Source organism: Dothidotthia symphoricarpi, assembly GCF_010015815.1.
Source record: "Dothidotthia symphoricarpi CBS 119687 unplaced genomic scaffold P153scaffold_2, whole genome shotgun sequence".
Lineage (NCBI taxonomy): Eukaryota > Fungi > Ascomycota > Dothideomycetes > Pleosporales > Dothidotthiaceae > Dothidotthia > Dothidotthia symphoricarpi.
In genome coordinates, this window is record NW_022985009.1 from 480,864 (window position 1) to 506,983 (window position 26,120).

Consider the following 26,120-nt stretch of genomic DNA (forward strand, 5'->3'; position numbering starts at 1 on the left):
TAGAAGTCTGGGATAATCTGGTACGGTTGTGCTGGATAACATTGATACTGTGCATAGTACTGTTCAATTTGCGATTGTGTGTACTGTGGCACTGGCATTTGATATGCAGTGGCAAGTCCAGGATATTCGGCGTTGGATACAGGGTACTGTGATGCAATAGTCAGCTACTGTTAAAGAGAAGTGTTTTCAATTATAAAACTTACGCCGTATCCAGACATAATGAGTGGAAAATGTGCTTGATTTGCAATGCCGTTCTCAACGGGCGGGTATTGCCTAACGTGAAGGCGGGCGATACGCGGACGGTAGAGGTAGAACTACGCTACACAAGTCGACAGGAGCAGATTCTAGATGACTTATAGGTGTTGGTCTTTGTGAACGCTAAGGTAGTCTGAAGAAGCTGTAGGTTAGTTTAGATGCTAGTGTTACTGGTGAATTTGATGATGCTCTGTGAGTGTCCTGCTCATTCTTATAAGGTCCTTTCATCGTCCTTGGTCTGTTCACTGCCACCCTTGGGTCTTAGTTCCCAAAAACATACCGGACCTCCACAAGTAGGCATGGCTATGGCCGACCGAGCTGAGCAAGTTGTGGTGTGCTAAAGTTACCTTGACCATTTACACAACACTGTTAGACGCGAGTCTAAGGACTGAATTGGAACCTTTACCAGATACTTGGGAGAATGACCACTGTACTATGCACCACAAAAGAAACGACAGATCCAGAGCTGACTTAGACAGACTTGGCGAGGCTATGTCGCTCATTGATAATTGGCTCTAAACATAGGGCTGACGTTTGGGGCACGAGCAGACATGACGATGAATTAGTCTGTGGCATGGCTTACGCCAACCTGAGTCTGGATGTACCATTCCAGGGCGATCTTGAACATGGACATTCGGTCAGAATTTGTGGCGCAACTCAAAGAAGTCTACCGTTTAAGGCAATTTACAAACCTGTTCATGCAAGGCACCCGAGGTAGCTATTTCCGAAATGGACTCGTTCTCCACTCGAAAAAAGGTGTACCTGACAAGGCAGAATAGCAGTGTGCTCAACCGTTACAGGGAAAGGCGAGCAGTCATTTCATACTACCGGAAACAAAGAGCCTTCCCCATCGGCCGGATATCAAAGAATTTAGATTGGTAAGAACATGGTCAATGCATGTTCGCTTGTGGTGGCTTGCTTGTTCGATGTATTATGGGGAAGACCAAGTGCCGGGAAGCACAGACGCAAATCTGCTTGACATACTGTACCAGGTTTCTTCTCTTTGCAACAGCTGCGAAACAAATCACTGGGTAAGCAATTGCCGCTGGACGCTTTTCTGGGGTTTGGAAGGCAGTGAGCATTACAGGCCTAATCTCAAACCTTGTAGCCAAGGATTCTGAAGTCGACAAGCTGAGCGTCAAATTCCTGATGCAACCATTAGTTGAAAGACATTTTAACGTTATGTTTGTGTGACCATCAATCGGGTGTATGTTGAGATTGACGTTGCGGAAGGATTCCGTCAAGGCGACCAGCTGCGCCTCGGGTTATTTTTGGCCGTCGCAACCGATCCAGCCAATCAAGTGAAGGCGCAGTCTTCAGTCATACTAGGTCAGAATACGCCCGGCATGTAAGTTGTTATTATTGTGGATGTCCAACAAGCTAGAAATGAGGTTGTGATTGGACCCAAATACTCGGGTTTTGTATTCCTGACAAATTATGTCGGTCTCCTTTGCATGTCCGTAATTATGGCTGCCTATGAAAATTAGCAACTCAGATGAAGTTGTATCGATAAGTGAGCTGCCAAGTGAACAAGTTCTCCCAATAAGGGACCCATTCCAGAACTACTTAATACTCGATACAAAAAACGGCACCATGTGGTCAAGAACAGATCTCGACAAGGTTGGGTGGTCGCTCATAGCTCGTCTTCCAAGAATTTATAGGCAAATCGGAAATCCGCCTTCCTCCGATTCATCCTGTCAAAAGTCAGTACAGTAAACAGCAACGATTCGTAATATTGTAGTCGATAGATTAACGGAGTTTGGCGTCAAAGCCACTCGCAAAAAAACTTGACTGACGTGAAATGTGTGGAATCGACGAAACTAGTGGATTTGCTTACCATGTGCTCTCATAGTCGAAGAACCTATATGTCCCCTGTTCGTAGTCTTCAGTAATCGCCTTTGGCTCTTCGTGGCGTTGGAACCATGTCTGGTACTGCTTGTGGAACCGCCAGCTTTGTGACTTCAGTGCTTTTGCTGCAAGATATTGTTGATATGTATTTTGGCGGTAGTAGAAGGCATAGAAGAGCGCGTCCGTCTCAATACGAGAGTATAGGCGAGGATCGTCAAATATGGCCAACGGCTCTTGCGGGTAGTGAGAAGGCGTGAATGGGTATGGGTTCTGCGGGCGATAATGGCGTGGGGCCTCGGTGTCTGCGGAGTCCGGTGCAGTGGCCATTGATGCTGCAAGCATGCGCTCGTCAGGTGGCTTCGAGGCAGAGGTACTGATGTCGTTCTTTGTGGCCTCGAACGAATCGAGTAGATCCTGCAAACTCGAAGGTAGGTGGTAGACCGACTCCTCTTCTTCCTCGTCCTCTTCAGCATGCGATTCACCGTTGGTTAGTGGCGGAGTGGCGGCTTGCGATTCCTCTTCGTCTACACGCTCAGGAGCTGGCGTCTTCCTGCTGACTTTGATGGCGTCTTCAGAGGAAGCAACGCGTGCTAGCTTCTCTTTCTCCGAAACAGGTGTAGCCGGTATGCTTGGTGTTACGGCTGGCGAAGCCTGTGCTTGTTGCACGGCTTCTACAGGTGGCTGTGCGCGTACGGCTGGCAGAGGATGTGTTATTGCTGGTGAACTCGTTGCACTAGCTCTTGGGCCAGCTAAGGACACAGGCAACCCTGGTGGAGGTGGCAGAGGAGCAATGCCCACCCCATTCTTGTCACTCGCAGCAGCCGCTGCGGCCGCAGAAGCATACTTCAACGGCTCTCCCGGCGTTCGTGTCGGTATTGGGGCAGGTTTCATGGATGTCGCTGCGGAACTTGAAGCACCAGGCAATGGCGTATGTAATGTTGCTAATACTGGTAATGGCGACTTGAGCTGTGTCGATGGCCGTCGTCCGCCTGACTGCGCTGTTTCGGAAGTCTTGCCCTTCGCCATCGGTGGTCTTGACTCTGAATCCATAGCTTCGTCTTGTATTGATTGTGAGTCCTGCGACGATCCGCGGTCGTTCTCTCCTCCCATACCAAAGATTGCCTCCTCTTCTTGTAAATTGAATTCGTCGTATATTGTGTCGTCCTCCATGAAATCGGGACTCTGGTTCTCCTCGACGTAGTACTTGATGCTCTCTTCGATCTCCTTGACCTGTTCCGTTTCGAGACTGCTGTTCTCCAGCGCGCGTTGCAGGAGTTCCAGCTTGCCCTGATGCCATTTATGCCGTTCCGCTGCCTCTTCGAGCTCCGATATCCGTTCTGCCTTGGCATTGTCCGACTTTTTCCCCTTCTTCATGCCAGCCTGCATCAACTCAACCTCAGCCTCCGTTGTCTCTATTTGTCGCTCCAGCTCTTCGTTCATGTGTTGCAAAAATTCGACCATCTCCATGCGCTCTCTGTCTTTTGGATCAATTTTCGACGCTAATTGCAGACCTTCTTTGGAATATGCCTTTGTTTTCATCTCCTTTTCGACCGCCTTGAACCGTTCCATTTGCTGCAAGTCGTCAGCCTGGTCTCACTTGAGCCTGCGCAAAGCAGCATACTGTCTCGATTAGTTTCCTGTGGTCCATCAATGGCTTCTTGTCCTTGATCTCGCTCATGGCTGCCCATGTCTTGATCTGGTCTCGCGACCGTTGCAGCTTCTTGATTTCCTTTTTCAGCTGGTCCTCCAGTTTCTCCTTCTGTGAAGGATTCCCTGTCTGCATAATCTTTTCATATATGCTCTCGAAGGTCGCGACGCCTTCTGCGACCTTCTTGAAGCATTTGTCGATCTCCTGCTGGAGCTTCCGCGCTGCCATCGTGTCTGTGTAGCCCCGTGATGAGGGCTTGTGTCCGAGCTAGTGCCGTATTCGAGTCGCTGTTGGAGAGAGAGATGGCTCGACGGACAGTCGGCGTGAGTTTGTTTGCGCGGTGGCAGTGGGTGGTGAGGGGATTGTTTGCGTCAAACCACACGGGGCCGACGTATTGTCGGTAGCGCGCTAATGACCGCATTCAGTCTAGTGGATCAGCCTTACCTAGCGGTTCCCCGCGCGTGAACATTTCGACGCGTTTGTCCATGCTCTCATGAACGCCATAGGTACCCAGTCCTGATGGCTGATGATGCTCACGACTTCTGTTATTGACCTTTCGCCTGATATCGTCGCGTAGTGCAAGCGTGCCTGGTTTCAATCTCCCCAATCCGTTCTCAAAGGATTACCCCGCTAAAATGAGAAGTGTGTTCAATGTCCGCATGCACATGCACATGCAGTCAGGGCGGAAGACTGACGCTATGCAGCTGTGCTGCAGAGAGTCAAATCTGCCTCGGTCACAGTAGATGGCCAGCTTATATCCTCAATCGGCAAGGGCCTGCTCGTACTAGCTGCCATCTCGAAAGATGACACCGAGAAGGATGTCGAATCTATGGCGAGCAAGATTCTGAAAGCGAAGCTGTGGGATGACGAGTCTTCGGATCCAATTGGTCGGGTGAGTAACTTTACGTAGCTGTTGACCAACTAAACCACTAATGCGTGCAAGTGGAAATGCGGCGTGAAGGACATTGAAGGCGAGGTCTTGTGTGGTACGTGGTCTCTACCATTCCTAGAACTCTCCATACTTACGAGTTTAGTCTCACAATTCACACTTCTCGCCTCAATGAAGAAGGGCAATAAACCAGACTTCCATCAATCCGCAAGTGGCGTCAAAGCCAAGACTCTTTACCAGAACTTCTTCAAGAAAGTGCAAGATCTATATGAACCAGACAAAGTCAAGGATGGCTTGTTTGCCGCAATGATGGACGTTGCACTTGTCAACGATGGGCCGGTAGGTTTAGATTACACCTGCCTGGACAACGAGGTACAGCCTCAGCAATTTTGATGGCGCGTTTTACCTTGAGAAGTTCATGTACTGACAGACATGGCTAGGTCACAATTCAGATTGACACCAACCCACCAAAAATGGACGACCCGACATCACTTGGTGGGAGCAGTGCGTCGACTGTAGACGTGAATGACCTTGTCAACAACATGACACGGATAACCAAGGAGTTTCAATACCCAGTGGAGTTGATGGAATAGATTTGATACCACTTTGGTTTGTTTGAACATCGATCGTCTTAGCATTGTCGAAACACGTACAAATTGTCAATGTTGTTTGATCTCAGGACACAAATTCACCACATGTCAATTGTTGTGCCACAATACCTAGTGCAACAACCGGCCTCCCAGTGGTACACAACGCAGTTTCAGGTATTTTCTGAAGCCTAATTTTGATATTCTTCCACATCGGCCGTGTTTGAAAAGTCAAAAATCAAGGTGTATATCGGATTGTCTTCGATACCTGCATCTCGAGCGCGTACAGGTTGATATTTTCCTCTCTCGACCTGTTGGTAATCGTACAGAACAACTCGCAGTCTTGCGCCGATAATGAACCAAAGAAAGCAAATGAATGATTAGCACTTCGGCTTGGGTATCAAGCTCATCCAAAACTTGCCCGACTTGTGTCAAACGAAGTTGTGTTAATCGTTGTGACTAGTCTTGCAACTTTTGTGAAGTCACTGACTCCTATCGTCGTGCGAGAACTTCCACGCACCCGAACATGTCATTTCGACGAGCCTTGGAGCGAGGAGCAAGCTGCAGTTTGTGGTTTGGTTGACTATTTATAGCTCCCAAGAACAGCTGGAGTCTAGAAGGCCTCTTGTTCAAATCGTGATAATATACATGCAATTTGGTTCGCCGATCTAATCCGATCTGAAAGCAGATAATCATTTTGTTGTTGAGTCAGAACTTTGTAATGATATGTAGTGCCCATTCCAATATAATGTCAATGATTTGGTGGCAAATAGGCGAAGCTTTCGAGTAAGGCCTAGATCATGATGATGGACCAAATCGTTAGACGGGCATTCACCCACGAATAGGCACTTTCGATCTTCAGGGCGAAGCGGGCTAACATTGTAATTCTCGTGTTCTATTCGCCGGAATTACTCACCGAAACGGCTAGCGTCAAACTGTAATCTGATTGACGCATCAACTGTTTCCCACCCGATTGTATTGCTCGTGGACATCAGTTTCTGATGCACTATGGCTTGTTCGATTTCTTCGCTTGTTCTTCTTTAACCATTGTCCTTTGTTTCCTCGACTCCGGAATGGATATGTGGTCGTTCCTCGCTACTTGGACAATGGGCGGTGGCGTGAGATGGTACTATGGCGACCGTCAGCTCGTGACGGATTGCTTCGTGCTCGGAACCATTAGTACATGGTTGGTAAAGGAAAAGCTAGTGGAAATCTTGCTGAAAGGGTGGAAAGATTTGGATGTTATTGCGATGTCACCAAAGTCGCATCCTACCTCCAGCGTGGCGATTACGCTTGTGATACTTGGACTTTCGTTATGGCATGTATATGGTGGTAGCAACAGCGGCAAAATAGAGAATCTGCCCCCGGGAGCCCGGAAGTGGTCATCGGTTTTCCCAAAAGCAACAATCTTACCTTGCCAGACGATGCATGCACGCATGTTTCCCAAGCGTCACGCCTTCCAAAACGCGTACCTCCAATGCGGGTTCCCAATCGTTCCTGATGGCACTACATCCGATGGGGCGGATGTCGGACTTGGAAATGATAGGGAACTCGGCAGTTGGTGGCTGCGCGTGAAAGCTGATGACTATCTAGAGCGAGGTTACGGTGCGCTTGGTTTTTACGGAAAGTTACAACTGTATTTGAAACAGCAGGTATTTGCAGCCCACAAGGTCATTGTGTTTTGGCGGACTGACACCAACAGCATGTTAGTGACTCTGACTGGTCATATGCCTATCTGGTCACTGCGCCGCGTTTCTTCGGATACGCTTTCAATCCTGTCTCTTTCTGGTACATCTACGACCAAGATCACCAGCTCACAAAGATGATACTTGAAGTCAATAATACTTTCGGCGAAAGACGAGTGTACTTACTAGAAGGGTCCGGTCCACTTCAAACACCCGGTTCTTCCGTCTTTGAAGAACCTGGACCTTTGGTTGCCGGAGCAAAGTCAAGGTTCACCCATGTATGGATGAAAGATTTCCATGTCTCGCCATTCAGCTCCAGGAAAGGGTTTTACGCTCTCAAGGCCAGGAATCCATTTCCCTTTAGTCCCCACGACAGACCTGAAATTGATAATACAATCACTTTGAAGTCGTCCAAAGATTATGCAAAAGTCGTTGCGCGTCTCCACTCGACTGGGAGTTCACTCGATCCCAACCAACTAGGCGTGTTTGGAACTTTGCGATTCCTCCTAAGTTGGTGGTGGGTCGGCCTTGTGACCTTTCCGCGAATCTTGAAACAGACAATTAAGCTCCACTCCAAGAATCTGCGGACGTGGGTTCGACCAGAGGTGCTTTCATCCAGTATTGGACGCTCGCCTACTTCTTCTGAGATGTAAGTTTAGACGTGTCTAATAACTGTTCTCAACTGACAACTTCAGTGTTCTCCAAAAGATCTTCTACGACTACCTCCTTCACCTCATACACGGAAAGGAGTGTGATTTCCGTATAACGCTTTACACTGCGATCCCCGACTATCCGAAACAGATTATTGTAACTGTGCACCAACGTGGGCGCGAGCAAGTTGTCAGAGATCTCGAAATCCGTGTCCTGACACCTGCCTTCTACTCGCGGTTCGTCCACTATTCTTACGCGTCGGAGGCGTTTGATCGCGAATGCATTTTCACTGATGAAAAAAATCGAACTTTATGGGTTTCGCGACCTGAACTGTTGCCCTTGCTCCTCTCTCAGCCTGATTCTGCACCATCAAACGGTATATCTTCCAATAAGAGAAGCTACATGGACGAGTTAAGATGGACCTTACTACGAAAGCTCAGATGTTCACCAGCCGAACCTGCGTATCCTGTAGCTTTAAAGGCCTCCAATCTCACGGTGAACGACATCCGTACCCTCCCGTTCTCTGAGATGGATACGTTTGTGCGAGGGAACAACAATTCTCTGTATGCTGGTGAATACCGAAGAGCAATTACGAGACTGTTCTTGGCTCAACACTTTACACGGGGTCTCACGGAAGTCGTTGACCTGATAGATATGGCGTGGAGGATCCTTTTGTGCTATCTTGCTGCCTCCATGATGTCAAATTGGAGCACAGATGGCCAGAGTCGGAATGATCCTGGTTGTTTTCGAAAGATTGATGGACGTACCTCTTTGGAACGGTGGTTGCTCCCTGGGACACTGATCTTGATTTCTGCATGCCATGGCTACGGCCTACTGAAGGGTTATAGGTAGTTTATTGATTTTTATACAACCTGACTTGAGATGCCTTGTTTACATGTGGAATCCATTGTGTACGACGAGAGACATCGCTCCAAGAAGCGGCAGTCCAGGCCGAGATCGCGCTGTCCATATGACTGGCAGGTGTTTGTAAGTCTCACGTGTCTCTCCAGCTACTGTGGAACTTTTTTACAACCGTCATCGCTGTGGTGCTGTAAGATACCATAGCCGAGGTCTGGAAAAGCGCGCACCGTTTCGCTTAGCGTGTCTGGGGTCAGGGCGCGTGAGCTACCCGGTATCCTACATGCGTCTTCACATGCACAGCAAACTAAGACCGCATGAATGTCGACATGTGAAGCTGTACGCTGTCGCGTGCCAACATAAAAGTTTTCGTAAGCTGAAGTAGGTAGGAGGAAGAGAAGACGAGCTGATGATCATCGAAGAGGATGCGGACACAAGGAAGGAAGATATGGGACGAAGCTTGGACTTTAGTGATCCGTGAACGTCATTCGCGTTGCAGCTCCGCTGGTCCCCTCACACCAGTCTGGTCGGGTTCACAGTGCCCTTGAGCCGAGGATCAGTCTAAACAATGCTCCAGAGTCAGGTAGCTAGCAGCCAGTGCCCGCCGTCTCGATACGCCAGCTTCCTCGGTGTAGAAGTCGGTCCAATGGTGAGCTCAGCCGGACCCTCCCGAATTATGTAACTGGAGTATAAAGCTTGCAGATCTGGGGTATGGGGTCGGCTCTTTCCATACTTAAGAAGCTGGTTTGTCCACCTTGTACGCGTCAGTCTTGGGTTTGATTTCATACTTCAAGAAAGCTTCCCCTATAGTCCTCTTGTTCTTCCTTCTCTGAAGATTGTTGAAGTCTTTCTTTGTAGCATCAAACATTTACACGCCATTATCAATTTTTTTATACCAAACGTCACTATGGCAAACATCGACGCTGAAGAAGCGCAGTACCAGCAGGAGATCGAGGAGGTTCAGAAGTGGTGGAGTGACTCAAGATGGAGATACACGAGGAGACCATTCACTGCCGAGCAGATTGTCAACAAGAGAGGCAACCTAAAGATTACCTACCCAAGTAATAGCCAGTCGCAGAAGCTTTGGAACATCGTAGAAGAGCGATTCAAGGTACGCAGGATGCCTCGGAACATTTTCAAGTCCTCACTAATGCCGTGCAGAATAAGGAAGCAAGCTACACATATGGCTGTCTTGACCCGGTTATGGTCACACAGATGGCGAAGTATCTAGATACAGTCTATGTTTCCGGATGGCAAAGCTCGTCAACAGCATCTTCAACCGACGAGCCAGGCCCAGATCTAGCAGATTATCCTTCAGTAAGCACGCTATCATCTTCTGCGTGTTTGTTCAGAGCTGATTCAATTAGACTACTGTGCCCAATAAGGTTGGACACCTTTTTATGGCCCAGCTTTTTCACGACCGCAAACAACGCGAGGAACGTTTGACGACTCCAAAATCCGAACGGGCGAAGGTCGCCAACACCGATTTCCTGCGACCCATCGTTGCTGATGCAGACACTGGACACGGAGGTCTCACAGCTATCATGAAACTCACCAAGCTGTTCATCGAGAAGGGCGCTGCTGGTATTCACATCGAAGACCAAGCTCCAGGAACGAAGAAGTGCGGACATATGGCTGGGAAAGTGCTGGTGCCAATCAGTGAGCACATCAACCGCTTGGTCGCTATTCGGGCCCAGGCAGATATCATGGGTAAGATTCTCTCTGTTCAGACATGAGCGTCGCTAATTGGAAAACAATAGGCACCGACCTACTTGCTATCGCCCGTACCGACTCAGAAGCTGCCACTCTCATCACTTCGACCATCGATCCTCGCGACCATCACTACGTACTGGGATGCACAAATCCTGCGCTCCAGCCGCTCAGCGATCTCATGTATGCTGCTGAAGCAGCTGGCAAGAACGGCGATCAGCTTCAAGCGATTGAGGATGCCTGGGTAGAGCAGGCCAACCTGAAGCTTTTCCCTGCCGCCGTCGTAGACACAATCAACGCTGGCGTACATGTCAATAAGCAAGGTCTCATTGCGGAGTTCTTGGAGAAAAGTAAGGGCAAGAGCAATGCGGAGGCACGTGCCATCGCAACAGGCTTGACCGGTGTGGATGTATACTTCAACTGGGATGTTGCAAGGACCCGAGAAGGTTTTTACAGGTATCAGGGCGGCTGCCAATGCGCCGTCAACCGTGCGGTTGCCTACGCACCATACTGCGACATGATCTGGATGGAGTCCAAGCTTCCTGACTACGCTCAGGCAAAGGAATTTGCTGATGGTGTACACGCCGTGTGGCCAGAGCAGAAGTAAGACACAAGAACATACAGGGATGCAACTCGAAACTAACGACCCACAGACTATCCTACAATCTCTCACCATCCTTCAACTGGAAAGCCGCTATGCCGCGCGATGAGCAGGAGACTTACATTCAGCGTCTCGCGAAGTTAGGTTACTGCTGGCAGTTCATCACACTTGCTGGTCTGCACCAGACTGCTCTCATGGCCGACACCTTTTCCAAGGCATTCTCAAAGCAAGGAATGCGTGCCTACGGCGAAATCATCCAGGAGCCTGAGGCAGATAACAAGGTCGATGTTCTGACGCATCAGAAATGGAGTGGAGCTAATTACGTCGATAACATGCTAAAGATGGTTTCTGGTGGCGTCAGCTCGACGGCAGCAATGGGTAAGGGTGTCACGGAAGACCAGTTCAAGTAGGAAGATGTCGGAGTGAAGGCCTGTGTGATTAGTTGAAAATAATTATTATTTCACCTGAAGGATTCTTCCGGTATGTTGTTAGTGAGCTATTGATCATATTTAGGAAGCGATACTTCGTTGTTGATGGGTTTCCTTAACCACAAAGACATATTGGAGTGTTCAAATATGATCTTCAACGGAAAGAGTATCAATCGTTGTGTGCCCATTGTACAAGAGCACACACCGAACTGCACTTGCCATGCCGGTAGGTGTTCGCTCTAGCCATGGAACCTTACACTCTCACTGTGCCGGCGCAACTTTCATTTTGCACTCACAAGGCTTCACCCATTTGCGATGCTTAGGGACTTAGTAATAATCTACACTGACCGACAAACAAATATTTGAGCCTTTGGAAGACTCGTTGCTGATAAACGGGATACAACTCGACGAACCCCAACTCAACTTCTCCCGTACATCAACTTTATATGGCAATGTCACGACCATCACTACCACCCAGGAAGTATTGGGTGGAAGGATTTCGACGTAAAGAAAGAATGACGCCCCGTCTCCTTGACGTTAAGGCTTTCGAAGACGACGTAATGGGCGGAACCCCCATCTACACCCGACAGATGCTAGAGTAGGCTGCCGAATATGTCGAGCAAGCGCGCGACCCCAAAACCTGTCACGACATGATAATTAGACCGCATCTTGTCGGCAAGGACGTCGAGAAGTGCGTAGGTAGGCCTTACCCATTTAGCAGAGAGCTTGGCTTTAGGAACTTGTACATGCTAGCTGAATTGGGTGGAAAATGCGCACCGTATGTCTTAAGAGAAGCCATGGACACTGTCCAACCTCTTTGCGAGTCAGAGATTCTCAAGCCAGATGACAAAGAACATCCGCTGCGACAGTGTATCTCCAGGATGTGCGATCCGCCTGAATTGCAGCAGATAGCGGCTCTCGAGATAACACTCCTGGCGAGTCCCTACTAGGTGGAGTTGCAACAGAGCCTACTAGAGCTGAAGTCCAAAATCGAGAACATAGTCTGCCTTGCTCTGGGAGGTCTACATGGTTTGGAGATCGAGCCAAAAAGGAGAAAATATTGTATGCAACACCACATGGTCTGTGCAACAGCAAAGTTTCTCTCCCAGCATTATGCGTCATTTTCCCCTTCTGTTGCTGCAAAATTTATTCTTATCGTTGCATTCGACCCCTGCTATACTCTGGAAGACGCACATATCCTGTCCAAACTGTCGACACCCATCACAGTCGTCTCACAACCATATCAGTACCTGTCCGTCACCCCTAACACGCTTGTCTTGTGTTTTCATGCACCGGGATTTGAGCCTATCTATGAAATCATCGCTGACCTACTCTTCCCAGCTGGACCAGCGGCAATGCTCTGCAACATGATCGTAGAACATTCATGGCACAAGGAGGGTAAGATGTCAGTGATTGATCAGCGCGTGCCGCGTGTAGGTAAAATGTTGGAGCAGTACGATAGCGTGTGGCTAGATGCAGGTTGGGACTGTGGAAAGCAGAATGTTAAAGAGAGCCTTCGGTGGACGCAAGATGTGGTGTTTATATACGAAAAAGCTAGAACCTTAAATATAGCAAAAAGTAAGTAATCGGATTTGGGATAGACTGGGTAAGGATGTTTCAGGGTAGAGATCACATATGTGGGCCTGTTCAGTCATGTTGCCGATTGCTAGCATTTATTAAAGTGGAATGATGGAAAAGTATATTCCTGCTATCGAAGTCTTCGATTTTACGAAATACTTCGGATCTTTTCGCCTCATCTGACGACATGAAAAGTACCTCGGCTTCATAGATCTAGATCTAGGAAACTCTTGCTCCTACATGACCCAGTCCAGATATGCCAAGTCAGAAGAACTTATTTGTGGATGGTAATGCAGACGCATGTGTATGTGAAGACAACAAATTAGTAAACACGTAAACCTGACAAATCTGCTCCCCAAAGTCAGCTCGTCGTGTGTCACCTGAATACACTTCAACTCATACAATGCATTTTGCGTGAGCAATCCACAGGCATGTGAAGATCTTTGGCACGTGACGCGACCTCCGACTTACCAGCGTCGCGCCTCTCCAACGCCCGATCCGTTCCGATTTCTCGCAATGATATATTTAACGGGCACTTCAACTTATCCCACGCGTCAACTTCCAAGGTTTGTCATCTCGTCTCGGCCACAAGGCGGCTGTGCCCCACCGCCCCCAACCTTTCCATTGTCAGAGCGGCTGAGCGGCTGAGCGGCAACATAGATGAGCGCCCTGCAGGGCTGAGTAGACTGGGGGCCTAATGAGTTAACGGTCAGCTTATGAGATGAGGGCATAAGAAGGCGATGTGCGCGTCGGACGCGTTCGATGTTCTCCGCCTTGCCGCCGGCATCACATCTCAGAAATCGATACAACAAAACAAAAACAACGCGCAACCGAACATTAGAAGAGCTTAGTTAGCCGAAATCAAGCTTCCTTTAGCTACAGACCCTATAAAAGAATAGTTGGCCTTTGCGGTTGGCTTGGTGTTCGCAGCAAGATTGAGATTTGGGCAGGGAAGGTGCCTGGAGTGGCTGTGTCGCGACGAAGTACAAAGCGGGTGCTTGCCCTCCACAACAACCTTTCGACTAGCACCATCTTCACCAACTCACCCTACAATAATATACACGAATCAACATGGCTGATTCAACCGTTTTGTCTGAACCATTTCCCCCACTTTTGGATTCCACAACACCAATCCATGAATTCGCTTCATCACCTCTCGCGACACCGTACGAAGAATCATCTCCCAAGTACGACGAACCGCTCTACACAGAAATCAATATTCCCCTCCCGCATATCCGCTCCCCGCCACCAAAACCAATATCGACGCCTTTCTCTCCGCCACCATCTGCGTCCCTCTCCCCTCCACCACGTGGTCGAAGTCGATCAACCACGCTCTCCTCCCTCTCGCCCTTCCGACGCAGCTCCTCATCTACAGTACGAACTAGCGACGAGCAGAGTAGACACAGCGAAGAGTGGCCGAGGATACGCAAAGACATAGTAAAGAGTAGGGAGATCGCTGCAGCGATGAACTTGGGGCACAGGAACAAGCGGACACGCAGTGGCACTATTGATGCACTGGCTGTTGTACCGGCGGTACTGATCTTGAGTGCGGAGTTGTTTACACCGGGGCAGGATGATCAGGAACAAAAGTCGAGGAAGGACAGTGGGGTTGGGAGATGGGGAGATGGAATCAGATGATTAGTTAATAAGTCTAGCGAGTTTACCTTGGGTCTGCTTCTCGAGCGAATTCTTCGCCGATGGATTAGGAGTTTGGTGGTGTGCACTGCATGCTGTACATAATAATTTTGTTAGAATACGTCTAGGGCCACAAAGGATGTGATCGCCAGATAACACGGAAAGTGGGATGTACTTAGTAAAGATTTGAATATGTGTCGCGATACGTATTGAGGCAGTCAGACTGGGATTTGGTCCAGATGAGGCATCGCTTACCCTCAAACAAGGTTCATCGTATCCATGGTTGGCGATATTGGGCGATGAGGGACACTACAAATTGATCCTCTACGTTGATCTTGAGTCTCTTTCATCCTAGTTGAATTTGGATAGTCCTGGCCCAACACGAAACCTTATTCCGCGGCCCTCACAAGTCATGTGTGATCCTGGAAGAGAATGAAACCTGCTTTGGTATTACGAAAGTGCTGCAGATAGGCTCGATATGTCACAAGACAATTTGTCACGTATGTGAAGTGTGCAAAGTCTGGGTTGCAGGGTTTGTAGGGAGTGGGAGGTGTTCCGGAGCTGAGAAGCTGCTTCGGTGCATGCGGGGGCCGTTTCTCCGCGTGACGTTGTTTGCTACCTTTCTCTCAAGCGCTCACCGGAAACACTACACTCTCATGATTACCGGTACGCACAACGCATGCATCCGGCTCGCTAGCGGCTCAGATCCTCACCGTAGGACTTCGTGTATCCACATGTGAATAGTAAAAGTCGTCAGCCTTGTCTTCTGGGCTCCTTCGAAGTCCCTTCAAGAGATGAGGCGGCAACAGCGTTTGGCACACCTCATTGAGATCGATCAGATTAACCAGGAGCGCAAAGAATGCAAGGCGAACAGTTTTCAGAAGCATTACGGAGTTGCACCAACTCTCAAAAGACATGCAGAAAAGCAACGCGTCACCGCATGACAGTAGGAGGCGGTCAGCGAACCTCTCCATTGGCCCGATAACCCTGTGCTGAACAACGAAGATGAGCAACCCCACGCAGAGACTCTGGAATGATAGCCTTATATATTCTAAGCGTTAAGATAAGCCGCATTTGGGCAGAGACTCATCCCAATTTCGTAGGTCTGGATTTATCTTTTGTTGGTTCATCTTCCACTTCATCTTGAACTAGAGTTTCTTCTTCCTCCGCTGCGTTCGTATTACTCCGCGTTAGCAACAAAACAACTTTCTTGGCCTCTACTTCAAGACTGGTATCGCGACGGCGGCCAGAACGAGTGGCTGTGCACCGCGCCTCGCCGACAATCGCAACATGTGCTTCCAGACAACACATCTAAGACAACTCAAAGGACCGTACAGATAACATATCGACTGAGTAGGCGCAAGTAAGGGCATCATCGCAGGAGGTAACGATGGCATTGTCGTTCAGTGCCGAATCATGGATCTGGTACACATTCGCCATCGGAATCGTCCTCGCGAGGCTGTACGTATAATCATACTCACATCGGTTGTGGTATGAATTCTAACCCACACAGCATTTCTCGCACCCTTCTCTTCCGCTCTCCCAAGGGTCTTCAATATGACGACTGGATAATGGGTCTCTTCGTCACCGGCTGCTACACAGTCCTAATCATCACATCAACCATCCAAGCGAGAACACATACAAACCTTCTCGCCCCGGATTTCGACATCAATGCACTTACCCCCCAAGACATCTCAGAGCGCGAGTACGGAAGCAAGATTGTCATCATAGTTGAACAGATGCAAATCGCCGTTGTCTGGAGCTGCAAAGCATGTCTACTAATCATGTACCACCGCCTCACACGCATGGCCCTCCACAACGAAAACATCGCCATCAAGATGCTAGCCGTATACGTCGCGCTTGGCTTCGTGACGACCGAGATCCTGTACTTCACCGCGTGGTGCCGACCCTTTTCCTCGTACTGGGCTGTCCCCACAACGAACTCTCAATGTAACGCCCTAACCAACCACCGCATCACAAAAGCAGTCTTCAACATCTCCTCCGACGTCGTCATACTATGCATCGCGCTGACAATCTTCATCCGCTCGCTCCTGCCCCTGAAGCGCAAACTGATCCTCTGCGCCATCTTCTCCCTCGGCATCTTCGTCGTCGCGGCGAGTATCATGAACTGCTATTACTCCTTCAAACACCCCTACCGCCCAACTTGGGTATTCTGGTACATCCGCGAGTCGTCAACCGCCATCCTCGTCGCCAACCTGCCCTTCACATGGACACTGCTGCGCAAAGCTTTCAACCTCGGCGCTTTCGACGAGGACCACCCCCCGCCAGTGACATACCACTCCTCCCGCACTGCCGGCGGCCGCCGCACAGCTCGCGTGCACAACACGCACCCCGCCGCAAACAGATACACGTCGGGCACCACCAGCCGCGCCAGCAACGGCAGAAGCCTCGTCGACTCAGTCTTCACCCGCACATACCCCGATACCACAACAACGACAACAACAGCAACAACAAAGTCCAGCCCCCAGAGCACGCGAACAGACCGGGATCTCTGCACAACAGCGACCCACGACTTTGCCCCTCTGTCGTCCACCCAATCTGCCCCTCCTCCGTCAACGTCGAGAGTAATGCCAGACGGCACGGGCGGCTTCCACGTGAATAACCGCCCGATTTCTTCCCCGGCGCGCGCGAAGCTCGCGCAGAGGCCTGCGAGCGCGATGTCCGGGCGGACGAGCTCGAGTGTTGATGGGGGCGGGAGGAGTGTGGGGGGAGCGGGGGGAGGGAGGAGTGCGCGGGATCGGAGGGCGAGGACGAAGATCAGTGGGTGATTTGTGTGGGGGTGAGGAATGGGGAGAGGTGGGTAATGAATGGATGGATGGATGGAAGGAAAGGAAGTGAAACGTGGAGAGACGTGTAATGCGTGAGATGAGATGAGATGAGATACCCCCTGGCGCAAGATGTGTTTTTTTCGCATTCTACGTATATATATGTATTTATAAATGTTAATAAGATGAACAACTATATGTGGTCGATGAAGAAATATCATTACACACATACCAAACATCTTGACTTTTATTTCCAACTTCTGACAGCCTAAAAGCTAAGTAACTTGTCGACATTGCTTCGTAACAATGCGAAAAGACTACGGATAAACAAGGATACTTTTTAATATATGCAATGTAGTACACACATACATGCACACATGATGACATAGTCCCGAGATCAAGCTCGAGCCGCATTTCTGAACGCCGCTCTGCAACGCCATCCCGTGCAAAGAAAGTCGTAGTTGTAGTTGTAAGCAAACAACCAACCCTTAAAAAAGACCGCAGCTCAGAGTATTGTGCAGATTCACCGCAAAAAAGGGAAAAGAGCAAAAAAGAAAACCCCTCTCCAATGCAAACGTGCCTTTCTTTCCCGTCCCGTCCCCCTCTAAAGTATATTTCGACGTATTTTTTCTCCCAATTTCTCTATTTTAGGTCGTGTGTCCTGGGGAGTGGGGAGCTGCGGAAGGAGAGAATGATAATGGTGGTGATGATGTAGTGAAGTTTGTCGCTGGACCAGGTGTCGACCCGACGACAGCCACTAACTGTAGTCGAACAGCACGCTGATGCTCTCGCCGTGGTGGACACGTCGGATGGCCTGTGGATATGTTAGTTTTTCCTACGTTGGGGAAGAATTTGAGATTTAGGGAGCATACCTCTGCGAAGACGTTGCCAACCTCGAGGACCTCCAGCTTGGGGCACCGCAGCATGTGTTCCGTCTGGTCGACCGTGTTTGTGACTACGACCTTGTCGAGCGCGCTGGCATTGATGCGATCGATAGCGTCTCCGCTGAGGATGCCGTGCGTGATGAGTGCATACACTGTTGTCGCGCCCTCCTTCTTCAGCAGTTTAGCCGCGCGCGTGATGGTGTTGGAAGTGTCAGCCAGATCGTCGACGAGGATGGCGACACGGTCTGCGACGTCTCCGACCAGCATCATAGTCGCGTTTTGGCGGTCGTTGATCTGTGTGGGGCGGCGCTCCTTGTGGATGAGGGCAAAGGGCATTCCGAGCGCGTCGGCAATGGCGGTGGCACGCTTAGCGCCTCCAGCATCGGGACTCACGACTACCGCTTGCTGGTAGTTGGGGATGTTGAATTGGATGTGTTTGCGGAGGAGATGGCGGCCGTACAGGTTGTCGACGGGGATGTCGAAGAAGCCCTGGTATTGAGGGTCTGCGCGCTCGTTAGTTCTCCGACTCTATTAAACAGATCGGCCTATACACACCATGCAGATCCATGGTAATGACGTGGTCGGCGCCCGCGCAGGTGAGGAGGTCTGCAATCAGTGTGCCTGCCTGAGCGACCCACTGTCTGTATCCGGCCTGGGGCTCGAAGACCGGAGGCTTGGTCGTGTTTTGCCGTGTGATGCCGTTGGTCCCGTTCGTTCCATTGTGGTGTGCGTGCTTGTCCGACTTGTCCGATTTGTTGGAGTCGAACGTGTCGCTGCGCCTGAGGCTGTCCGACTTGACGGGGCTGGTAGGCGGGAGCTGGTGTCCGCCATGGCGCTCGTCCATCTTCATGCGACTGAGCTGGTGGTGGAGTGCAGCGGAGCCATTGGACAGGCCTGCGCTCTCCGCCTGGCCCGGGTGCGGCGTCTGCGGGCGGGAGTCGAAGGTATACGTGCCCGTTCTCGAGCGCGTGCCGGGAGCCTTTGCGAGCGGAGCGCCCGTCTTGTTGTAGGGAATGTCCGACTGGCGAGAGTAAGGGAACAGCGGCAGGACCGCCGTGATGCGTTTTGCAGAAGCAGTCCGGCAGGCAGAGATGGCGATCAGAAGTCTACGCGACGGTCAGGAGCTTCACAAAAGTCCGCCATGACGAGGGGCGTACTCCATCAAATGGTCGTTGACTGTGCGGGCACAAGAGATTAGCGCCTGCCGCAATCGGACAAAACTCTCGTCGTACCTTTTCCACCGCCAGACCCGGACTGGATGATGAAGACATCCTTTCCGCGCACGCTCTCTTCAATCTCCACGCGCGTCTCGCCGACTTTGAACTTGCCGAGCAGCACCTTTGCGGGCGCGATGCCGAGGTGGCTGCAGATGGTGCTGTGTCACGGTAAGCAGCCCGTCGTGGCCAGTCGCGAGGAGTGTCGCGTACTCTGTGAGCTGTGGGTGCGAGTTCCCGCCGAGGACGACAAGATTGCGGACCATGACGCCAGTCGTGGAGCTGGAGGAAGTGGTGGTAGTAGTAGGAGTAGTGGGGTTCTTGTTTGCGAGCGGGCGGGTGAGTGCGCAAAGACAAGCAGAGGGAGCAAATATGGAGGAAGCCTAGTCGCCGTTTGGGGGCGCTGGAGAGCAGAGTCTCAAGAATTGGGCAGCATGGTGGATAGTGGAAAGCTACGTCGAAACCCGCGGGCATACGAAGGTTTTTACCAGGTCAGGGATCATCGTACCGCTCGGCTTTCTTTCTTTCCTTTCTCCCCCATTGCCGACGCCACAGATGCAACCATCCAAGCGTTTGAGCACGAAATCGTGCTGCCTAAGCACAGACACTGTTCTATTCACCATCTCGCACCCCGTTGTGCTGCAGATCCTTCGTGGGTGGTAATCATACAGCCTTGAATGGCTGCATGCATGCGTCGAAGAAAAGGTTCGCGGGATAGCCGAGATCGGCCTGATGCTCACGTGCAAGACCCTGTTTTCTTCACCGTTAGCTATGCACGCTGGTGAGACGCGACGATTCACCTGTGCGACATGTCGTCAAGAACGGTTCACCGACTGTGAGGCGTTTTACCATTCCCACATCACATGTGATTGTGTATCCTGCCATGACTCACTGCACCCTCTACTGTGTACATCTGACTTCGGCCGCTCCCGAACGATACATGCAGAGATAGAAAGATTACCATGCGATTTCACTAAGCTAAGCTAATAAAACAACGAGCAAACACTCCCTTATCAAGGACATTGATGGAGAAGCAAGGGGCACGCATCCCGTGCTTCAGAAACCCCCATCTAGGTAGTTGACCAATTTCCCCGCCTTACCAATTCTCCGCATCATCTCCATTCCTAGCCCCCATCCACGCCCTCGCTTTCTCAACAACCAACTCCCAACTACCCTCCCACTCCTTTAGCCTCTTCTCAAATACTACAATAACTAGTGCTGTCGCAAAAGTATTCTTCCTCATCTCCACCTCCGTGATCTTCATGTCCAGTTCATCTTCATTGGGCTCCGCCACTCCAAGGGCAGCAAACAAAGCCTTGTTCCATTCCCAGTAACCCTCGAACGTTTGCAATGAGATGAGATGGTGCACGAGCGTTCCCGGGTCTTGGGAGAAGATGACTGGTTGAGATTTCATCTCGGCCATGTTTGCAAGAGAAGCAGATGCACTGCCCTGGGGTGGACCAAATGTGAAAGACGGAAAATTCACGAATCCATGATCCCCCGAGGTATGCAAAAGAGGGTCAAAGTCGAAATTCTCCAGCGGCCCACCCCCGACAGATTCCCAATCAAACGATTGCTGCTGCTGCTGCTGCTGCTGCTGCTGCTGCTGCTGCTGCTGCTGCTGTGGAGGGGGCTGAGAAAACAGCACTGGTTGCGATGGACTTCCGACCATCCCTCCCATGACGCGTCTCTTTTTGTTCTGCTGCTCGAGTAACATGAGTTGCATCGAATAGTCTTGCAATGCGCGAGGACTGGAAGGTGCAGCACGAGGGGCTGGTGATGACTGTGCACCGACCGTTTCTGGCATGCTGGCTGGAGCTATACTCATGCTGACGGTGCGTACTGTATTATTGGCTGTATCTGTGGACGGAAGGTCTTCGTCTTCGTCTTCGTCTTCGTCTTCGTCGACGAAAAGAGCAAAGCCCGGGTTTTCGTCTGAATCGTCGGCCCCTCCCACTGTACAAGTTGCAATATCGGCTGTGGCTGGGACAGCAACGTCGTCGTCAAAAAGAGCATAGCCCATGTCTTCGTCGGAATCTTCCCTCTCCTCCATATCCGCGCTATCATTGTTGGACGCACTTTTTGTCGAGAAAGGCCCACTCTCATCTTCTACCCAGTCCCAGTCTTCCTTTCCGTTCTTAGCTGTAGCTCTCTTGTTCTTCTCCACCGCGACAAACGAGCACCATTTCCCACCAACTTGAAATTGGACACCCAAGCGCACAGCTTCCCGCTCGACCATATCCTCAAATCGGCCTTCGAACTTGGTCTTGAGAAGAGTATTGGTCTCATCCTTCACTTCAGGAAGCCATCCGCGGCCTTGCTCGAGTTCGGAGATAGCTTTCTTAGCGGCAAGCTGGTGGATCGTTTCGCCAGGTGCGTCGAGGACTTGGATGGGAATCTCCAGCTCGAGAGGACCGTGTTTGCTTGTACCGCGAAGTACGACCGCCGTCGGTGTGTCTGGTGGCGCGTCGGGGCTAAGAAGCAAATAAACTGTCGTTCGGTTGAATGCGAAGAGCGGGGGGATATTCTGCGGCGTTTGGATGATCTTGGGGATGGGGACTACTGGCAGATGTGCATATCGTGCCTCACCAGTCTCGTCCTGTGCTGGATCGTCTTCTTTGTCCGGATCCGCGGATGTGTCGAACAATGATATCGGCTTTTTCTGTTCGTAGTCAGTATGGAAAGCGCACCTTAGCTTGAACTGGAAGCATACCGTCTCTGTCTTCGCCTGGTCACCCAGATCAAGCTTGACTTTTAAGCTATCCGCTACCTTCTCAACTATCTCGAAGCCATCCTCATCATCAGCACCCCTGGAACCATTTGCATATCTAATCTCCAATGTGTAGTCGCTGACGTTCGGAGACAAGGCTCCCTTCAGCATACGCACAACCTTGCTGTCCATCTTCTCACCCTCCCCGACAGTTTGCGAGAACCCATTTCCTGCTTTTGCGATGCCTTCGATCAGTGAATGAGAGACTCCATTGCCGATACCGAGAGTGAACACTCGGATCGCGGACTTGCTCTCAATGACCGAGTCATTCAGGTATGTGAACAGTTCATTCTGTCCCCAGATCTCGCCATCTGTCAGCATCATAACCTCCAGCGACATGTCTTTGTATCGATTTGCGATGGTCGCCTTGAGCGGCTCAAGCATCTCGGTACCTCCGAAGTCGGCTGAGAACATGTCGGCATGGCGAACGGCTTCATCCAGCGCTTGCTGGCTATATGTTACGCTCTTCGGCCAGAGGAAAGAGTAATGAGTGCCAAATTTGCAAATATTAAACTTGACGCCGACCGGGAGTGACTTTAGGAAGACCTTGAGTGCTTGGATAACAAGAGTGTTTCTGCTGCCTGACATGCTACCGCTTTGATCGCAGACGAAAACGATCTCTGGCTTCTCGGATGGAAGAGCGAATTTTGGTACGAGCGTTGCCATCAAAGCCCGGTGGTTTGGAATGGTGGGATGGTTTTCGAGCACCGCCTTCGGAACGCCGGTGTCTTTGGCGATAACCTGAAGAACGAAGTCTGTGTCGAGCTGTGCGGTTCCGAGGGTCAGTGTCGCTGACGCTTTAGCCATTGTGGGCTCAGCATTTGGTGCTAGTGATGTCGTGCCCATGGATATCGAGATGGGATGCGAGGGTGATTGAATTTTCTGAATGAATGATCCTGCAGCCATCTCCGCATCAATTGTGATGGAGACACCACTTCCCACTGCATCGGTAGCGGAACTGCTCTGCAGGGTCCTTGGATAACTTCCGTAACGAGGGCAGATGACATTCGGAATAGTATAACGAATGCCATCGACCTCCATGTCGTGTTTCAGCTCACCGAGGTAGGTCATCTCAACGACCACTCGTGCTCCCGGTGAAATATTGCCGACAGTCGTGGTGAAGACGTCAGAAGCATCGGGAAGTTGCTCGAGCAGACCCGCCGTTTCGCCCCTGGCAACAGCCTCTTGGAACACAGCCCTTGCTTTATCCTTCTCTTTAACCTCACCAACGATCGTACGGTCTCCGACATGGCATACGAAGCTTACAACGCTCACGCCGTCGTAGAGAGGGAAGGTATAACGAACTTCTTTGATACCTTTATCTGTCGACGGATTGATAAATGTCTGTTTGAGTGTCGTACGAGACGTGGTTGCCAAGATGGTGGCGTGCGCCTGAAGCTCAACTTGAGGCAAGTGTATTTTCTGCAAATATCCATTGTATGGAACGTTGTAGTAAAGACCGCATACGTGCGCACGCCATGCTGCGTTAGACATGATAAACGTATTCTGGCAGTAAGTGATTGGGTGATGATGCTGTGGCGCAGGGAACCAGCTGAATTTGACGATGCTGGTGCGGGGATTGGATTCAATGAGATACAAGGCACATGACCAATTGAGTGTTGGGTGTTTTGGAAAGTTGAAGTAAAGATTGGAAAAAAGCTTCCTCAAGTATGCTTCTACCGCCTGAAGCCATGGCGGCCTAGATGGATGCCTCGAGCATCAATGTAGCCTATCGCAAGCACGCTGTCGAATTGCGATAACCCGAAGCGATCACACGTGAACGACATCAATAGACCAATTGAGGAGTTTGTAAGCCCGGAGCATGTATTGGATTCTCTTGGAAAGAGCGATTTCCGGTGAAGCAGACCAAACAGGCCAATTTATGAGTCAAAGCACAGCATTGCAGCGTTACTCAGCAGCTGATAGGGCCAAAACGAGATCAATCCGCATGCTTTCGTCATGCCATCTCGATATGAGTGATGTGGTTGTCAGAGTTTGGACAAATGTGACTCTGAAGATGAGAGATGGTAGTGCATGGAGATCAGTCTTGCCTTCGCCTGGCCTAGTCTCTGAACCCTGAACATCAGGCAGCGGAAAAAGATGCGGGCAGTCATCGACGACTCCGCCAAAATATGCGGCAGCTCTTCACCCCGCTGCCCCACGCCTTTCCCGAATTTCATCGCTCGCTACATCGTCTCTTCTGTACTCGTCGCGGACTTCATAAGCTGTCGAGAGTCTCAAAACGTGTTCTCCGACTAGAGGCCGCGAAGAAGGTCATGGCGGAAAAATATGAAGGGTGCACAAAGCTACAGTTGATTGCACGGATACAGGAATTGGAGCAGCAGATCAGATGTCCAGAGCAAACAAGTGCAGAAAAAGCCGATGAAAGCAGTCCTACCATCTCATCGCTAAAGAAGAAATCTATATCGACGCCCCCAAAACCACCAAAGCCTTTTGATGCGTCCAGATACAGCACGCGGCTAATCGCCTTGAAGTTTGCGTATCTAGGGCAGAAATACAATGGCTTCGAACATCACAACAAGAACAAGACACCATTGCCCACCATCGAGGAGGAGCTATGGAAAGCACTCATCAAGACACGGGTGATGAATCCAACACCAAGAGAAGGAGACACAACCGACTACAACAGACTAGACAGGAACACATTTGCGGTCTGGGACAAAGAGGGGGCAGATGTGAATTGGGAGGGTTGCGAATATTCAAAGTGTGGGAGGACGGATCGGGGAGTGAGCGCATTTGGACAAGTCATTGGTGTGAAGGTTCGAAGCAACCGACCGCTGCCCAAGTCGGAACCTGCAGCACCCACAGAAGACGAGCCCTCAACCCCGGATGGCAAAGCAGACAGCGAACATAAGGCCCAGTCAAAACCTTTCGATGACCTCACAGACGAACTCCCCTACATCCAACTCCTCAACCGCGTCCTCCCACCCGACATCCGCATCTACGCCTGGTGCCCCAATCCACCTCCGAACTTCAGCGCACGCTTCTCATGCAAAGAGCGACGCTACAAGTACTTCTTCACAAACCCGTCTTTCGCGCCCGTCCCCGGCGCCGCAGGGATATACAACACCGCCACGGACCAAGACACCATGCGCGAAGGTTGGATCGACATTGGCAAGATGCGAGAGGGCTGCAAAGAACTAATCGGCCTCCACGACTTCCGCAACTTCTGCAAAATCGACGCAAGCAAACAGATCACAAATTTCCAACGGCGCATCTTCCACGCAGACGTCGAGGAAATCAGTCCCCTGTCTCTACCCGCATTTCTCTCGCATACGGCTCTCCAGTCCCCTTCCTCGGCAGATCATCAACCGAAAATCTACGCCTTCACACTGCACGGCTCGGCTTTCCTCTGGCACCAGGTCCGCAATATCGTCGCTATCCTCTTCCTCATCGGCCAGCGCCTCGAAGCACCGTCACTCGTCTCCAACCTCCTGGACATGGAGAAGAACCCCACGCGGCCGAAATACGAAATGGCCTCCGACGCGCCCCTAGTCCTCTGGGACTGCATATTCCCGCACGACCACGAAGTGCAGACGTCCGAGGAACGCGAGCACGGCTACACCGACCGTCTGAAATGGGTGTACATCGGCGACGAAGGGGCCATTGAGCCGAAGAGCAAGGGCGTGGGGAAATACGGGGGGCCGAGTTCGATGGGCAAGGGGAAGTGGGGGAGGGGCGGCGTAATAGACGATGTATGGGAGGTGTGGCGGGGGAACAAAATCGACGAGACGCTGTCTGCTTTGCTGCTTGATAAGATTTCTAGCCAGGGAGAGGCGACGCTGGATGATTCTGAGCGGAGAGCTGGTATTGCGAGGGGAGGGCCCAGAGTATTTGATGGTGGGAATTTAGGCAGAGCGAAGGGGCCGTATACACCTGTGCTGCAGCGCGAGAGGCAGGAGAGCGTCGAGGTGGTCAACGAGCGGTTCGCGAAGAAGAAGGGGTTGGATCCGAACCGGTTCAACGCGACGGAAGAGGATGCAGATGAGTAGCGTAGCGTCTCATTCTCAAAAAGTAAAAAAAAAACGCAGAATCGATACCCCAAATCCACTTCATTCCTTACCCTCCCCCC

At 50.8% G+C, this 26,120-nt stretch overlaps 12 protein-coding genes across 12 annotated transcripts in view; 7 read left to right on the forward strand and 5 right to left on the reverse strand.

Moving 5' to 3' along the window:
* Positions 1–1,596: 1,596 nt before the first annotated feature.
* P153DRAFT_362900 (CCR4-NOT transcription complex) lies at positions 1,597–4,105 on the reverse strand. Its single transcript, XM_033667249.1, has 3 exons — positions 3,725–4,105; positions 2,093–3,675; positions 1,597–1,949 (listed from the first exon to the last, which is right to left on the reverse strand). The coding sequence occupies exons 1-3, from the start codon at positions 3,977–3,979 to the stop codon at positions 1,889–1,891; spliced, it is 1,899 nt and encodes a 632-aa protein (XP_033528234.1). The 5' UTR covers positions 3,980–4,105; the 3' UTR covers positions 1,597–1,888.
* A 154-nt stretch (positions 4,106–4,259) lies between these two features.
* On the forward strand, positions 4,260–5,476 carry P153DRAFT_100011 (D-tyrosyl-tRNA deacylase-like protein). Its single transcript, XM_033661844.1, has 5 exons — positions 4,260–4,393; positions 4,456–4,643; positions 4,695–4,737; positions 4,786–4,979; positions 5,081–5,476. The coding sequence occupies exons 1-5, from the start codon at positions 4,387–4,389 to the stop codon at positions 5,231–5,233; spliced, it is 585 nt and encodes a 194-aa protein (XP_033528235.1). The 5' UTR covers positions 4,260–4,386; the 3' UTR covers positions 5,234–5,476.
* A 752-nt stretch (positions 5,477–6,228) lies between these two features.
* P153DRAFT_330411 (uncharacterized protein) lies at positions 6,229–8,443 on the forward strand (the record flags this gene model as incomplete). The annotated part of the gene is made up of 3 exons (XM_033665429.1): positions 6,229–6,879; positions 6,930–7,561; positions 7,608–8,443. 3 exons carry the CDS (start codon positions 6,229–6,231, stop codon positions 8,413–8,415), a joined length of 2,091 nt encoding a protein of 696 aa, XP_033528236.1. The 3' UTR covers positions 8,416–8,443.
* Positions 8,444–8,872: 429 nt separating this feature from the next.
* P153DRAFT_99977 (isocitrate lyase and phosphorylmutase) lies at positions 8,873–11,222 on the forward strand. Its single transcript, XM_033673547.1, has 5 exons — positions 8,873–9,532; positions 9,583–9,738; positions 9,789–10,131; positions 10,182–10,734; positions 10,785–11,222. The coding sequence occupies exons 1-5, from the start codon at positions 9,329–9,331 to the stop codon at positions 11,140–11,142; spliced, it is 1,614 nt and encodes a 537-aa protein (XP_033528237.1). The 5' UTR covers positions 8,873–9,328; the 3' UTR covers positions 11,143–11,222.
* An 891-nt stretch (positions 11,223–12,113) lies between these two features.
* P153DRAFT_281454 (uncharacterized protein) lies at positions 12,114–12,746 on the forward strand (the record flags this gene model as incomplete). Its single annotated transcript, XM_033663143.1, has 1 exon — positions 12,114–12,746. A coding segment is annotated over one exon (633 nt), but the record flags the coding sequence as incomplete, so codon positions are not given.
* Positions 12,747–13,809: 1,063 nt separating this feature from the next.
* On the forward strand, positions 13,810–14,376 carry P153DRAFT_372404 (uncharacterized protein; the record flags this gene model as incomplete). Its single annotated transcript, XM_033669391.1, has 1 exon — positions 13,810–14,376. One exon carries the CDS (start codon positions 13,810–13,812, stop codon positions 14,374–14,376), a length of 567 nt encoding a protein of 188 aa, XP_033528239.1.
* Positions 14,377–15,012: 636 nt separating this feature from the next.
* P153DRAFT_100106 (uncharacterized protein) lies at positions 15,013–15,555 on the reverse strand. Its single transcript, XM_033661845.1, has one exon. It carries the CDS (start codon positions 15,345–15,347, stop codon positions 15,075–15,077), a length of 273 nt encoding a protein of 90 aa, XP_033528240.1. The 5' UTR covers positions 15,348–15,555; the 3' UTR covers positions 15,013–15,074.
* Positions 15,556–15,763: 208 nt separating this feature from the next.
* Positions 15,764–17,162, forward strand: P153DRAFT_281061 (uncharacterized protein; the record flags this gene model as incomplete). Its single annotated transcript, XM_033663121.1, has 2 exons — positions 15,764–15,834; positions 15,887–17,162. 2 exons carry the CDS (start codon positions 15,764–15,766, stop codon positions 17,160–17,162), a joined length of 1,347 nt encoding a protein of 448 aa, XP_033528241.1.
* Positions 17,163–17,916: 754 nt separating this feature from the next.
* P153DRAFT_372406 (phosphoribosyl pyrophosphokinase) lies at positions 17,917–19,523 on the reverse strand (the record flags this gene model as incomplete). The annotated part of the gene is made up of 6 exons (XM_033669392.1): positions 17,917–17,973; positions 18,032–18,546; positions 18,599–19,149; positions 19,201–19,219; positions 19,276–19,418; positions 19,471–19,523. 6 exons carry the CDS (start codon positions 19,521–19,523, stop codon positions 17,917–17,919), a joined length of 1,338 nt encoding a protein of 445 aa, XP_033528242.1.
* Positions 19,524–20,262: 739 nt separating this feature from the next.
* On the reverse strand, positions 20,263–24,006 carry P153DRAFT_306468 (VIT-domain-containing protein). The gene is made up of 2 exons (XM_033664632.1): positions 21,971–24,006; positions 20,263–21,919 (listed from the first exon to the last, which is right to left on the reverse strand). The coding sequence occupies exons 1-2, from the start codon at positions 23,519–23,521 to the stop codon at positions 20,354–20,356; spliced, it is 3,117 nt and encodes a 1,038-aa protein (XP_033528243.1). The 5' UTR covers positions 23,522–24,006; the 3' UTR covers positions 20,263–20,353.
* Positions 24,007–24,039: 33 nt separating this feature from the next.
* P153DRAFT_362904 (pseudouridine synthase) lies at positions 24,040–26,089 on the forward strand. The gene has a single exon (XM_033667250.1). It carries the CDS (start codon positions 24,160–24,162, stop codon positions 26,038–26,040), a length of 1,881 nt encoding a protein of 626 aa, XP_033528244.1. The 5' UTR covers positions 24,040–24,159; the 3' UTR covers positions 26,041–26,089.
* An 11-nt stretch (positions 26,090–26,100) lies between these two features.
* The window catches only part of P153DRAFT_392498 (uncharacterized protein), a gene marked incomplete at its 3' end in the record, with an annotated part of 722 nt that continues 702 nt past the window's right edge, over positions 26,101–26,120 (reverse strand). The window contains exon 2 of the mRNA XM_033671155.1: positions 26,101–26,112. Coding sequence (XP_033528245.1) covers positions 26,101–26,112 — 12 coding nt within the window. The remainder of the gene's footprint in view (positions 26,113–26,120) is intronic.

Excerpts from the sequence above, each read along its gene's own strand:
- P153DRAFT_362900 (XM_033667249.1), bottom strand. The coding sequence starts at position 3,979 with ATGGCAGCGCGGAAGCTCCAGCAGGAGATCGACAAATGCTTCAAGAAG. Across the intron at positions 3,676-3,724 it reads ACAGGAAACTAATCGAGACA|CAAATGGAACGGTTCAAGGC; the intron begins GTATGCTGCTTT and ends GACGACTTGCAG. Across the intron at positions 1,950-2,092 it reads TTCGACTATGAGAGCACATG|GATGAATCGGAGGAAGGCGG; the intron begins GTAAGCAAATCC and ends GACTTTTGACAG.
- P153DRAFT_100011 (XM_033661844.1), top strand. Across the intron at positions 4,644-4,694 it reads CTTCGGATCCAATTGGTCGG|TGGAAATGCGGCGTGAAGGA; the intron begins GTGAGTAACTTT and ends AATGCGTGCAAG. Across the intron at positions 4,980-5,080 it reads CACTTGTCAACGATGGGCCG|GTCACAATTCAGATTGACAC; the intron begins GTAGGTTTAGAT and ends AGACATGGCTAG.
- P153DRAFT_99977 (XM_033673547.1), top strand. The coding sequence starts at position 9,329 with ATGGCAAACATCGACGCTGAAGAAGCGCAGTACCAGCAGGAGATCGAG. Across the intron at positions 9,533-9,582 it reads TCGTAGAAGAGCGATTCAAG|AATAAGGAAGCAAGCTACAC; the intron begins GTACGCAGGATG and ends AATGCCGTGCAG. Across the intron at positions 9,739-9,788 it reads ATCTAGCAGATTATCCTTCA|ACTACTGTGCCCAATAAGGT; the intron begins GTAAGCACGCTA and ends TGATTCAATTAG.
- P153DRAFT_100106 (XM_033661845.1), bottom strand. The coding sequence starts at position 15,347 with ATGGAGAGGTTCGCTGACCGCCTCCTACTGTCATGCGGTGACGCGTTG.
- P153DRAFT_306468 (XM_033664632.1), bottom strand. The coding sequence starts at position 23,521 with ATGTCTAACGCAGCATGGCGTGCGCACGTATGCGGTCTTTACTACAAC. Across the intron at positions 21,920-21,970 it reads ACCAGGCGAAGACAGAGACG|AAAAAGCCGATATCATTGTT; the intron begins GTATGCTTCCAG and ends GACTACGAACAG.
- P153DRAFT_362904 (XM_033667250.1), top strand. The coding sequence starts at position 24,160 with ATGCGGCAGCTCTTCACCCCGCTGCCCCACGCCTTTCCCGAATTTCAT.